This window comes from Poromitra crassiceps (assembly GCF_964638095.1).
Source record: "Poromitra crassiceps genome assembly, chromosome: 19".
NCBI classification, from domain to species: domain Eukaryota; kingdom Metazoa; phylum Chordata; class Actinopteri; order Beryciformes; family Melamphaidae; genus Poromitra; species Poromitra crassiceps.
This window is the reverse complement of record NC_139646.1, coordinates 13,088,335-13,103,127: the sequence shown is the minus strand read 5'-3', so window position 1 is coordinate 13,103,127 and position 14,793 is coordinate 13,088,335. Positions and strand designations below refer to the sequence as shown.

At 44.6% G+C, this 14,793-nt stretch overlaps 1 protein-coding gene across 1 annotated transcript in view; it reads right to left on the bottom strand.

Annotated features, from left to right (window-relative positions):
* Positions 1–1,790: 1,790 nt before the first annotated feature.
* Positions 1,791–14,793, bottom strand: part of dok7b (docking protein 7b) — a gene marked incomplete at both ends in the record, with an annotated part of 46,050 nt that continues 33,047 nt past the window's right edge. The window contains 7 exons of the mRNA XM_083655789.1: positions 1,791–1,979; positions 3,495–3,685; positions 4,144–4,202; positions 4,303–4,460; positions 5,560–5,631; positions 10,229–11,112; positions 12,814–12,924. Of these exons, the coding sequence (XP_083511915.1) occupies positions 1,791–1,979; positions 3,495–3,685; positions 4,144–4,202; positions 4,303–4,460; positions 5,560–5,631; positions 10,229–11,112; positions 12,814–12,924 (1,664 nt within the window). The remainder of the gene's footprint in view (positions 1,980–3,494; positions 3,686–4,143; positions 4,203–4,302; positions 4,461–5,559; positions 5,632–10,228; positions 11,113–12,813; positions 12,925–14,793) is intronic.

Here is a 14,793-nt window from a genome sequence, read left to right as displayed (position 1 = left end):
TCTTTTGGCTCATCCTTAAACACGCCGGTAGAGAAGAGCCATAAAAATATATTAATGTTAAATATTGGCCAATTTGTCCTGATCATATCAAGAGGGAGGTGAGAAGAGGGAACTCATTCATCAACCAGAAACAGAGCAGAAGCAGAGACAGTATTACTCTGATGAATGATGTTCCTGCCCCGGTCACATGGGCCTGGATTCATGTCATTTGTAGCAGAGTTGCATCTGCTTATTTCAACTGATTGCCTATAAGCTCTGATGTGGAATGCTAGCCTAGCGAGCTGGGACTCTCTCAAAAGTTGATTTTAAGGTGCCCGTGCAGTGGGGAGGACTTTGATCTGATTGTGGGATTGATATTCCCCATACCCTGTAGTAAGTCATTTGAATTCAAACAATGGCAGTTGGTGTCCTCTTGGTGAGAGAGGATTGACACCGCTGGACAGTTGTCAATAAATAGACCCACGCCCAGACGAGGCTCCAGTCAGAACAAAGTGAATATCCCCACTATTCAAAGAAAAATCCACCATAACACGTTTAAACACTATTTAAAAACAGTCATTGGCAATGTGCCTTGCATTCCTGGGTCTGTTTTGTCGTTTGGTGGTGTTTTTTTCATTATAATTGGCCACACAAAGATGACATGACATCAAGATATTTCCAGCGCAACTTCAAATGTGTTTGATAGCCCAACCATTTTCAGCTATCTAGAACATCAATGGTAAACATATTTTTTTTGTGTGTGTGTGTGTGTGTGTGTGTGCGCCAGTCCCTCAGAATCAAAGGGGCATTTTGCACTGATGATCAACGATCACACAGGAGAAAATCCATCAATTTCTCCACTGACAGTAGCCGCAAAAGTAATTCTGCGAAATATTGAAAATCACTAACTGAAGTACAAGTAGACACCAAATGATGATATATCTAATAATGAATGAGGAAACAAGGGTGGGTTTCTTGGTAGCTATATAAGGGGCATCCCAGACTCCCCCTTCTTCCAGGAAAGTCTGGTTAGTGGAATGGACTGTTTTGTGCCTGTGTGTGTGTGTGTGTGTGTGTGTGTGTGTGTGTGTGTGTGTGTGTGTGTGTGTGTGTGTGTGTGTGTGTGTGTGTGTGTGTGTGTGTGTGTGTGTGTGTGTGTGTGTGTGTGTGTGTGTGTGTGTGTGTGTGTGTGTGTGTGTGTGTGTGTCAACTGTATTGGAGTGTTTCAGCTTTACAGAGAGATTAGGCTCATTTGAGATTACTTCTGGCTCACCTAGAAAGCCTAGAGCAGCCGAGTGCAGTCAGGCGAGAGGCATCGCTGCTCTTTTTCTTCTTCTACAGTTTTGTTTAACAGTGGTTGATAAACAATTTAAAAGGTGCATTAGCGCCACCCACACACACTGCCCAAACGACCCAGACCTTCACGTTTACTTATTTTCATTTTAATGTAAGCATTACAGGTGGTATTTATTGAAAATATGGAGTGTGACGTCTTGGAATAGATATACATTTTAAGTTTCTTCATGTCACTGTAGGTATGTGATAGACCTGTGTTGAACCAATGAGCGCTCAGCTCGATGCATTTCCCATCATGCTTGGAACTGTGTAGCTGTAGAGCCCCTCGCTCCAAATCTGCGCCCGCCTTGGTCTCACGGGAGTTCTGTGGCTCACGCGGTCACAGTCGTGCAACGGACCAAGCAAGTCGCTGGTCGAATCTGCGCAGGACTTTGCTCATCTCAAATGAGCAGAGTGTTGAGAGAATCTGCGATGAAATGTGATATGTTGAAGTGTCTGAGGCGGGCGTTGGGAGGTCAGTTGGGTGGCACTCTCCTCCTGCTCTCCAGCTGAGTCAGTCTGTCCTCCCGCCCCTGGGCATGCTCCGCCCCCACTCTCTGGGCTGCTTCCATGGCCATAATATCAAGGTGGGCGTACTTGATGGAGCCCTCTTCTGGGTAGGAGATTAGGGGGGGGGGGGTGTACAAAGGGGAGATTGATTGCTTCTGTGTAAAGAGAGATTTCCAAAGTATGTCGTCCCCCTCTCTCAAAACATTGGGTCCAGCAAATTGATTAATTTTTAAACTTCACCAATCACCATTATTTAATTGATAATAACTTGGAGAATGTAGAAGAATGATTATTTTGATCATAGTTTCACTGTTATTTCTTTACCTACAATACAGATATAGAGTGATGGACAAAATCATATGTAACAAAAATTATATTTGTCAAATCATTTAAATGTGGGTCCGTGGTCCTAATATTAAATTAGGGGTGCTTGATATGACAAAGGTTGAGAATCACTGCAGCGAGGGGGGGCATGGTGGCTCAGTGGTAGAGCTGTCGCCTCACAGCTAGAAGGTCCTGGGAGTGCCCACCGCCCAGGATAAAAAATCGTGAAAAAAATATATTAAAAAAAAAGAGAGAATCACTGCAGCTTACTTATACATCAAATGGAAACAATATAAAATGTTTGGTGCATCATTTTATACACATTTCCCTGTAATTTAGTAAAACATATTTCTTTGGATTATCTTTGGAACCCATCAATGGGACTTGCAGTGTTGAAGAGATTTTTAATCCTGAATTAATGATAATGGCTAATTTAATCTGTGATTAAAAACATACTTTCATACTTTAAATTAAGATGTTCTCCTTAAGTTGACATTTTCTACATTAAGGTTTTGCATGCACTGAAATTGTTGTCAACTAGGCTCGGCAGCTCGGCCTCGACTTTGTGACTTGAGTTCCATTGGAAGAACATGGTTGCTCCTGAATTTGATCTCGGTGTTGCGGACTGTGGTCAGCCAACTTAGTCCGCCTTCCTGTCTTTCGTTTCTGGTCAGTTGATTCTTTTGATAACGTATGCTTTTGCTTAATCGGTACTGGCTTTGACCTGGTGACTTGAGTTCCATTGGAGGAACATGGTATGTGTGTTCATTCTTTCTTATATATGGCCTCAGACTGACATCTTATATAGCCTCAGACAGACATAACATCATCACTGATGACATCACATCATGAGGTAATTAGAGCAATCACCTAATAAGAAAATCCGGCTCCATCATCACTGATGACATCATCACTGAACTATAGCCTCAGCCTTAGGGCAATCAGCCTTAGGGCAATTAATCTACCCTAATTTAAAAAATCCGGCTCCGTCAGGTCACCCGCACGGGTGCTCTTTACACACCCTGAAGGTTTCAGCCCCATCGTACGTAAAACGGCATACTGTAGCTGTGGCTGAACACATTATACATATTCGAAATACCGTACCATACTATACCAAATGACTGATAGTTAAAATGTTAGCCAAACCGAACAGCCATCACTGTCAGCTAAGCAGCAGGACGCATTTGACATTTTCTGTATTTCAATTCTGTTCTCTTTTTTTCCTTTTCCTTCAAATGTACCTTTAACAACTAACCTCACAATGTTTACAGCATATGGTGTGTGTTTTAGCACATATATACTGGGTCTGCAGTGCACAGTGACAGTGTTGTAGTGTTACCTCTCACAGCATTGGGCGTGCTGGAAACTGGAGCTGTGCTGCGCTCCTGCAGATCCAGCTCCATGTAGAGGAGTTCCTTGCTAGCTTTAGCCGGCAGGCATCTGACGGGGATGTTGACATAATTGACCGTGCTGTCACTATTAAGCCTGGTGTCCAGAGACACAGAGGGAGGAGCTTCATCGGGAAACTGGAACATCCCTAAAGCAGAAATTCAAAAGATATTTGCTGTGTCAACTTGGCAGAAACGATATGGCAGCTGAAAGTTGATCATATAAGCCAAGGGATGCCTATATACGCTCACTCTAGGCGTGGGACTCACCAGAGTCCCCACAATACATCTGTGATGTCAACATCTGTTTTATCTAATACGATAAAGTTTCCAATCTGTTAATCTCACTTCAATCATTTTTACTGCAGTAAAATGGGATTGTCAAGCAGACAGACTAACCAACAATCTCATAAAAACCTGTCATAAATGTTGCATGCATCTGACAATTTATATAATAAAATATCGCGATACTTGACATTCATGCAATATATATTGCGACAAAAAATATGGCGGTACTATGCTGTATCAATGCCAACCCCTAATACATTAGACGCCAAGCAAACCTGAAACCCGTCAGTGATGTTTTGGCATCATTTGAAACTCTTACTGTATTCATCCAGTCTGAGGTCCCCTCTCTTGGGCAAATCCATCCGGTCGTAAGATGACCTGGAGTCTAGAAGGAGTATGACGTCATGTCTTTACAGAGAAACATTAGGACAAAGTTCTTATATGTGGAAAACGTTAGGCATGCAGATTGTTCTCTTACCAGGCACTGATGTTGGCCTGTGCAAGCTCAGTATGGTAGGTGGAGGCGGGGGGAGGGAGGGTAGCAAAGGGGGTTCTGAGCGCTCTGAACTGTCGTCTTGCTCCTCCCAAAGCCGGAGAACAGTGTCTGGGAACAGTAACAAAGCTGGAGAACAGTGTCTGGGAACAGTAACAAAGGTGGAGAACAGTGTCTGGGAACAGTAATAAAGCTGGAGAACAGTGTCTGGGAACAGTAATAAAGCTGGAGAACAGTAACAAAGATGGAGAACAGTGTCTGGGAACAGTAATAAAGCTGGAGAACAGTAACAAAGATGGAGAACAGTGTCTGGGAACAGTAATAAAGCTGGAGAACAGTAACAAAGATGGAGAACAGTGTCTGGGAACAGTAACAAAGCTGGAGAACAGTGTCTGGGAACAGTAACAAAGATGGAGAACAGTGTCTGGGAACAGTAACAAAGCTGGAGAACAGTGTCTGGGAACAGTAACAAAGCTGGAGAACAGTGTCTGGGAACAGTAACATTTTGTAGACGATTTAGCCTACATACATGAATCATGAAAGCACACAGTTTTCCCCCTTCTCCCTCCCTGTTCTCTCCTCTCCCACATCCCCCCCCCCCCCCACCTCCTCCCTTTCCATGCTCTCTCCTCCCCCACACCCCCACCCCCCCGCTCTCCCCCTCCCTTCTCCTGCTCTCTCCTCTTCTCCCTTCCCTGGCATGTTATTAATGTACTTGGCACAAACATGAGTGAACTAGCTGGCCAGCTAGCTTGTGCTGCCTGTCACTGAGGTAAATAACGCTAGTAGGAGGAGGGGCGGGGGTTGTACGGATGCCTACTTGGGCATTTTCAAGTCACGCTTTGCAAATACAGAATCATGTTCAAATACAGAATACAGAAGAATTCAGAATACAGAAATACAGAATACACACCCATGCGTGCACCAACCCCCGCCACACACACAGACACAAACCTGGTGTATCCACAGAGGGTGACAGCCTTGATGTTGAAGAGTTGGTAACCTGCAAAATGAAAACGACAAAATGCTTATTTCAAAGGTTTCATCACCGCCTTGATGCGCTCTCGAATAGGGTTGGGAATTATTTTGTCTGACACGTTCCAATCTGCTGCACCTGTGTTGAGAAATAAGCTTGCTTCATGCGTTTGGAATGAAGCCATCTCAATTTGGTCGCGTTTGCTCTTGTGTTACCGCGGCTATGCAAATCCTTGACCAAATTGAAATGGGCTGAAATAGCCTTACCCGTGTTAGGCCTCTCCTCCTGGCTGTCCACCACTGCTCTGGTGTGATGTAGTTGTCCAAACCGTGGCTGCACTGCGTGGAGAGACGAGGGGCATTAGAGTGGAGGCAGGGTTAATTATCTGTCATCGCTTCATTTTATAGTATTAATGTATTCCAGCGAGATGAGGAAATGAGCTGTCAAGGTGGTGAAAACAATTAAGAGTCCTCACACACACCCCTTCTGCATGGCGGCAAGGAAAACAATGGCTTTTCTAAGATGTATCTTTTTCCGAGAAATGGATATAGCGACTGAGAGGAGAGTGAATTTGAGTAGACATTAATGAGGGATAGGAGAAAGGGTCAGAGAGCTGAGAGGACGAGTGGACCTCTGAAGAGAGGTGGCAGACAGATTGGCTTGCTCTCAGACATGAGAAGTTTCTTAAAGGAGCAGTTCACCCAAAAATGAAAATTCAGTCGATATTTACTCACCCCCATGCCAGAGGAAGGTCAGGTGAAGGTTTTTAGTCCACAAAACATTCATGGAGCTTTCCAGGGAAACAGTTACTTACAGCATTAGTCAGGCAAGATGTTATTTACACCCTGTTTTTAGCTGAAATCTTCACTCTAAAGTTCAGCTCACGCCTACAGTGAAGATTTCAGCTAAGGGTAAATGGTGGACCAGTATGAGGTGCTGGTCGAAATGGTCTGAAGAATAATCTCCCCAATGCCCCAGGGCAGAGACAGGGACTCTGTCCGTGAGTGCGCACCGCCCTTTGGACGAGACGTTAAACCGAGGTCCTGACTCTCTGTGGCCATTAAAGATCCCATCGGCACTCTTCACAAGAGTAGGGGTGTAACCCCGGTGCCCTGGGGGGTGTGACCCCGGTGCCCTGGGGGGTGTGACCCCGGTGCCCTGAGGGGTGTAACCCCGGTGCCCTGGCTAAATTCCCACACAGGCCTTCCTTCAATCATGGCCACCTAATCACCCCTCGTTACTTAATTGGCCCTTTCAGCCCTCAACTCTCCACCGTGATAGCTCATGTTAGCTGCGTGGTGAGCGTTCTGGCGCAAACTGGCTGCCGTGCATCACCCAGGTGGGTGCTACGCATCGGTGGTGGATGAGTTGAGTTCCCTCCCCTGATATGTGAAGTGCTATAGAAATCCAATCAATTATTATTATTAAATGACATCTTTTAAAGTCAACTTGGGCTCTGGGCTTCTGGGGCCAGTTGCACCAAGTGGTCTTACGACTGGTCTTAAGCTAAACCGGTCGTAACTTTACGACCTAACAGCTACGCCGGTTGCACCAACAGGGCACAAGCCTTTTTCTCACTAAGACCGGTCGTAAATATTACGCCTGGTCAGGAGCAGGCGTAACGTGCCTGTGCCTGTAAAGCCGTTTTCACACATGCGTACAGGAACATTGCCTGTAAATCAATATCGGCCATTTCCCGGAATTTTCCTTCACACTTGAGGGCTCACATGTGTGAATATAGCAGCGAAAATACCTGTATTTGAGGGGGGTCGGGGGGGGGGCACTGCAGAGCGGGTCGGGAGTGACGTGTGCACTTGGATGGGGAATCGTCCTTATTTTGGGGGTCGGCAAAACTCCAATGGTGAAATAAGTTCGCTTGTCACACAATAAATCACACTCGTTTGACTTAAGAGGGCATGTATGTTGTATCCTTCACATTCGCTAAAATCTTTGAAGACGTTGGGATCCCTGTCTGAGAGAAATAGCCTGGCTGGTTCGATGTTTATGCGTTCACCTGCGTCGCGTTGAAGCACTTTTTACAGACTGGCTTCGTTTGATGTGTCCAGGAGCTTGCCTTCGCTGTCAGCAACGTAAGCAAAATACTTCCACATTTCGCTTCGTGCATTTGCTTTCTCTACATATAAGCGTTGGGCGGCTTGCAAGACTCTCAGAACAAGCCGCTGCCATTTTCGCTGTGTCTGTCCTGTGTCGGGCTGCTGCAAAGTGCGGAGGACTGAAGGACTAGCCTCTCTCGAGCTGAGAGGGGAGGGGGGAAATTGTAGTGACGCACATACAGTAGTGGGTGACGGCGCGAGGCACATTTTTGGCCCAATCAGGGGCCATTCCCCGGCAATTCACATGGACGCGCATTGCTACGACCAGCGTAGTTAAGACCAGACGTAAGCCCTGTTGGTGCAACAGGCGTAAATCCACTCTAAAGACTGGTCTTAACTAAGACCGACGTAGGAGTTACGACCAGGCATAGTTAAGACCACTTGGTGCAACTGGCCCCTGGAGACTTGGTTTACACCAGACAAGCAGCATGGAGGCATTTCTCTTTCTTTTTTATGTTTAAAAGTTGGTCACCATTCACTTCAATTGTTTAGGGCAGGGGTGCCCACACTTTTTCAGCTTGCGAGCTACTTTTAAAATGACCAAGTCAAAGTGAGCTACCAAGCATATTTATTTATATATATATACACTGAGTATACAGTGGAAAACAGTGGAACAGTGGAAAAACAGTGGAAAAACAGTGGAAACAGTGGAAAAACAGTGGAAAAACAGTGGAAAAACAGTGGAAACAGTGGAAAAACAGTAAAAAAAAAAAAAAAAAAAAAAAAAAAAATTTTCTTTTTTTTTTTTCTTCCTCAATGCCATGCGATCGACCACACTACCTTCGCGATCGACCGGTCGATCGCGATCGACGTATTGGGCATCCCTGGTTTAGGGGAATGCTGTAACCCCTTTCCCTGGAAAACTTCACACGACCTTCCTTCTTGGGGTGAGTAGTAGTACTTCTGTGTATACTAGCTAATAATACGCTGCTGCCTCTCTTAACGTCTCAACGGAATCACACTAGCTTTGTGTGCTTGAACATACTGAAAGTTGTGGCATTGGGGATCGTCTCATTACCTGACATGAAAGGTGTGTACTGTAGCTTTTGTCACATTCAACCCGCTGACACTGAGGTGTTTGAGTGGCGAATAAGCAAAACTCATTTCATACAACATAGCATTCTCCTCTCCAAGGGTTTCTGCCTATTTCGTCACTACTCATTGAGTTTCTCTGCTCCTCTTTTGCCCCCTCTCCAGCACACACGCACACGCACACACTCCTACACGAGCTGTCAGAAGTCTTAAGACATGCCGTTTCCTGTCCGGCTCTGATGATAATTTGCATATGAGGCACTTTTCTGAACCCATCAGAAAATGAATTAGTCACAACGAGAAGAATTGTCTATTGAGGGCTTTCAAGACTTTGAAGAGAAGTATCAAAGGGCAAATAACACCAACTCTTTTTCACAGGTTTGGTGATGGTATCCCACACCTAACCTTCCTATTATTACAGTAGTTCAGTATATTGGGTGGCACAGTGGAATAGTGGACAGCACTGTCACTGTTGACATGGGGTGCTCCGGTTTCCTCCTACACACCAAAGAAATGCTCTTACGCAAGTTGAAGTATTGTTACTTATTGTGTTGGTGGAAACATTTTTATCTGAATTCATATCCAAGTTAATATCTCACAGATAGAACAAATGACAGTCTGTTCAGTCTGATGACAGTAGACAGTCACTGTGCTTTGACAGTAGCTAGCTCATAATGGCATATACTTTCATGGCAGTAATTATTTTGTCAGGTGTTTTTGGTTTGTTTGTTTGTTTTGTTAATGGAATGTCTCATTTTGGAGTCAAACCTATCACAGGATGGGAAAAGTACACACATTATTTAATTTATTCTCAATAGAAATAGTTACTTGTGTGTAAAAAAAAAAAAGACTGGTACAGCTGTGCAACAATCTCTGGCACGGGACAACTGTTGCCAAAAGACTCATTCTGAAGGAATGGAAGTCCTCTTCACCTCCTTTTCAGGTGTGGCTGATGGACATGATCTCTGTTATACAGATGGAGAGACTCAGGTCCCTGAGAGCCAACTCGCTTAGGTAAAGGTAAAGTAAAGGTAGGCCATTTTTGGCCTACTTTGATGAGGTTAAGAATGACAAGTGACTGAGATTAGAGGTGACGGATGACTCAACTGGGTTGTTTCTCATGGACCCCTTGCGTGTGATCCCATGCACAATCTCTTATAAGCACCTTATGCGGCTGGTAGCACCACGTTGTAATGTTGAACGTCAATGATGTACGCATGATTTTTTTCTCTTGTTTTTGTGTGTCTGGGTCTGTTGTAGTTGTGTAATTTTTGTTGTCAAATTAGCTGAGAAAATTGGTAGAAGGATGACAATATGTGATACTATAGCGAATCCTGAGCTTCAATTACATAATAGTGTAAAGCTGCAATGGCTTGGTTTGTACAGTATTTACATTGTTAGATTGTATATTTTAATGCGATTAACCCAATTTCCCCAACGGGATTAGAGTTTTATCTAGTGTAGTGAGAATGTTGCAAAAAACATTTTCCATTCACTAATACCACTGTAGAATCACTCTCAAGTATTACCCATAAAAGATGTATTTCAACCCCTGAACATAGTGGATTCACTGGTGTTATGCATCAGGTGTTAGCCTTCCTGTTATTTACTGTATTATACTATACTATAGTTCTGCTGGGGTGGTATTTCCTACTGGCCATGCCAACCCAAATACATTAGAGCAGCAATACAAGCAAGCCCTTACTTTCAACATAGTTGATTATATGCTTTCAATCGATAAATCAGTCAAACAGTCAGTCTACTAAAGAGCGTGAGAGACCTCCACTACCTGTGTTCCTCCACAAATGGGGCAGTCAGCTGACAGCGAGGGCCTGGGGGTGCACCTCCCCACACTGTCGACAGATGGCACCGCCTCACTGCCCCAGGAGTGGGAGCGCTGCATGGTGGCCTGGCGCTGAGCCCTGGCCCGCTGGAGAGAGGGTCCTGTGGGGTTGTCGCTCAGTCCTCGACCCTGACCACCCCCACTGCTCCTCCTGTCCTTGTCCAGTTCGGGTGGCCCCCCCTGGGCTGGGGGGTCCCTCAGGGTCAGACACTGCAGCAGGCTCCTGGGGGTGTCGTAGTGCAGTCTGAGCAGGCTGGGGATCCGGTATTCCTCACCATGTCTACCACTGGCACTAGAGGAGCTAGAGCCGGGCCTCGAGAGGCAGGCAGGATTGTGCTCTGGCATAACTACAGCTAGAGGAGAAAGTGGAGGGGGAGGAGGTGAAGAAGGTGGAGGTGGGGCAAAAGCTGGAGGAGCAGGTAGGCTGATCAGGGAGCCAAACTCCTCCCCTCCGCCATGACTGGCCGCGTCCAGGCTCCCTGTATAGGACGAGAAGCTCCCAGAGTAAGACGATTGGCTGCCTGTCGCTATGCCTATCCCGCTGTCCAGTGAGCTCTGCCGCCCGCTGTCGTGGAGCCCGCGAGGGTGGAGCTGCTTGGAGGACGGGTGAATTACGGAGCTTCCCATCATAGCGGCAAAAAGTCGGTCGTCCGAATTGGTCAATGTGGAAGCGCTTGAGACCGTCTCAGTGGAGAGGTGCGGTCTAGTTGTTGGCTCCGCCCATATCGGAGGTCTGCTGCCATAGCTTGTATCTGATTGGCTGGAGGAAGAGCTGGAAATGCTGCTGTGGTCGTCTCCGGCAAGAGATGTGCTGCAACTGTAGGTGGAGGCTGGGGAGGGCAAGACAGTTTTTGGTTATTGAAAAAGAAAAAAAGCTTTTTGTGTGTTTTGGTTCCGAGTCAAATGTTCTATAGTCTCGTGATTCATCTCCTAGCCGAATCACATGGTTTGTCTAAGTAAAGTTCTTTTTATAAAGATTTTACAAAATGTCTGTGGAGAAATGAAAGGGGAGACTCACTTCCTAAGTGCACGTTCACACCATACGCCAATCCCACACTGAAGCCACGCAGTTTCATTTCGGCGTCCTTGTTAACAGGCGAGTCCGTTCACACCACCCGCACGCCACGCTAAAGCTACGATGAACCGATAGTTTCAGCTTCTGTTCTATTTTCCAAGCGTGCAGCGCGCAGCAGCCGAAATGCCAGGCATGAAGTCAATGCAAGTTGTGAGGGGGGGAGGAGCCAGACGCTGAGAAAAAGAGTGCTTCTTGTGTGACCGGTTTAGCGTGAGCTCAGCTTCAGCATGGCTTTTGGCGTATGGTGTGAACAAAGCCTTAGTCCCATGCGGAACCTGGAAGAGGGTGTGATTTAGGCACTATAATCTGTACTGTGGTTGAACCTGGAAGAGGGTGTGATTTAGGCACTATAATCTGTACTGTGGTTGAACCTGGAAGAGGGTGTGATTTAGGCACTATAATCTGTACTGTGGTTGAACCTGGAAGAGGGTGTGATTTAGGCACTATAATCTGTACTGTGGTTGAACCTGGAAGAGGGTGTGATTTAGGCACTATAATCTGTACTGTGGTTGAACCTGGAAGAGGGTGTGATTTAGGCACTATAATCTGTACTGTGGTTGAACCTGGAAGAGGGTGTGATTTAGGCACTATAATCTGTACTGTGGTTGAACCTGGAAGAGGGTGTGATTTAGGCACTATAATCTGTACTGTGGTTGAACCTGGAAGAGGGTGTGATTTAGGCACTATAATCTGTACTGTGGTTGAACCTGGAAGAGGGTGTGATTTAGGCACTATAATCTGTACTGTGGTTGATAGTACAGTTAAAGTAAGAAGGCGTGATTATAATCTGTACTGTGGTTGATAATACAGTTAAAGTAAGAAGGCGTGATTATAATCTGTACTGTGGTTGATAGTACAGTTAAAGTAAGAAGGCGTGACTATAATCTGTACTGTGGTTGATAATACAGTTAAAGTAAGAAGGCGTGATTATAATCTGTACTGTGGTTGATAATACAGTTAAAGTAAGAAGGCGTGATTATAATCTGTACTGTGGTTGATAGTACAGTTAAAGTATTAAGGCGTGATTATAATCTGTACTGTGGTTGATAGTACAGTTAAAGTAAGAAGGCGTGATTATAATCTGTACTGTGGTTGATAGTACAGTTAAAGTATTAAGGCGTGATTATAATCTGTACTGTGGTTGATAGTACAGTTAAAGTAAGAAGGCGTGATTATAATCTGTACTGTGGTTGATAGTACAGTTAAAGTAAGTAGGCGTGATTATAATCTGTACTGTGGTTGATAGTACAGTTAAAGTAAGAAGGCGTGATTATAATCTGTACTGTGGTTGATAGTACAGTTAAAGTAAGAAAGCGTGATTATAATCTGTACTGTGGTTGATAGTACAGTTAAAGTATTAAGGCGTGATTATAATCTGTACTGTGGTTGATAGTACAGTTAAAGTAAGAAGGCGTGACTATAATCTGTACTGTGGTTGATAATACAGTTAAAGCACCTGTGCTGCTGGGGCGGCTGCACTGAGACAGCATGCTGAGTCTCTTCTCCAGCTCTGATGCCTCCAGGCTGATCCGCTCCTCTGATGACGACGGGTCAGCACTGGGATCTCCTGTACACACATGCACACACACACACACACACGCACACACATACAGTACATACACACGCACACACAAACACATACACGTGCACACACACATACACAGCAGGGGAGAGGATCCTGGTTCATCCTGTGGAACAGCTATAATGGTAACATCATAAGACCTTTGGATGTGTAAGCATGCAGAATGCACATACACACGCTCACACATGCACACCATTGTGGACACACACACACACACACACACACACTAAATGTGTAAATGATGCACTGATTGACAGCACTGTAATTATATGCTAGACTATAGATAATGTTCAGAGTTTACTTTTAAAACCTCTGTTCTTTTTTCTTGTCTTGAATCAACTGTTGCCCAAATGAGTAATCTTGTCTCATTTCATATCTAACTTAAGTAAAGTTCAGAAGTGAGTACCCTGAGAGCACAATGTGGAGATTTGATGCTATATCACCAAGCTCAAGATGCTTTCCTCTGGGCACGAGTTTAATACAATCTTATAGTATGGATTTATTTTGAAGATGAACAAGATACAGTATGTCTGTGCGGAGAATGAGGGAGCATTTCACCTGCCTATGGAACACAAATATAACTTACACAGTTGCATCCATCCCCACAGAGATCAAATTAGATCAAATGTTGATCCTAGACTAGAGGCTATGCAATGCAGCGGAGGGATTGGGTTGTTTATGAAATATTGATGTGATAATTCCTCTGGAGTTTCTTGTGTGTTTCCTCCCACAGTGCAAAGATGTGCACGTCAGGTAAACTGAAGACTCTAAATGACCTGTGAGTGTACTGTATATGGTGTAGTATTACGGTGTGTGTGTGTGTGTGTGTGTGTGTGTGTGTGTGTGTGTGTGTGTGTGAGTATATGTGTGTGTGTGTGTGAGTGAGTGTATATGGCAGGGGTGGGCAACTATTTTTCATGGGGGGCCACATGAGAAATCCAGATTGTTGCCGGGGGCCGAACAAATATTGTCATGCCGTAATGGATGGGCAACTTTGATGATAGAGAGGGCCACAAAAAAGGTCCTCGCTACCAGATTTTGCTGAGGGCTGAACGGCGCCAGCGCGAAAAAATTGGGGCATTTGAAGCCAGGTTTAGAGGAATAACTAATTTTAAATTAACAGTTGTGATGTCATTATTCAGTCTTAACCACCAATATTTGATCCTTTTCTCACTCACTCCTATGTCACCACCTGCTCTCCCTGCAGGGCTTGAAATGAACTTTTTTGACCACCTGCCAATATGGCTGCTAGATTTTAAAGTTACCAGCCAATTAGAATTTCCACTATCCGAAATGTTTTTCTTGAAATAAACCAGAATATGAGCGGGTTAATTTAAGCATAAGTATCAGTAAGTGGCCCGGGATTCTCAAAGCCTGTGTTGAGGGTCACACGAACAAAAATGCACTCTTGAAGCTAAATAAATCCAAAACCAACAAGTTAATTATTTAAATTTCTACCTCAATGTAGAACAGCCATTTCTTACACATGAGATTACTTTTGGCCTTTTAGTCATAAAGATTATTGAAAGATATTCCATATTCCAGACTGAAATGCTATAACAGAAGAATTTTGCAATTCCATCGCGGGCCACACAGGGGGCCGTATGTTGCCCATGTGTGCTTTATAGTAACGTTCAGTCAGAACGCATTTATAATTAAGCCCATAGTTAATGAACTAATCATGTACAAAACACACACACAGTCACATATTTTATATACTGTATATGTTGTAAGCCTAATTTTTGCCATCACAGCTGCTTTTTACATGTATGGGATAATACAGGCTAATATACAATGTGTCCCAAGGAGTCATTATAAACTCAATTAGCTACAGAAGCTAATGTTCACATTCAG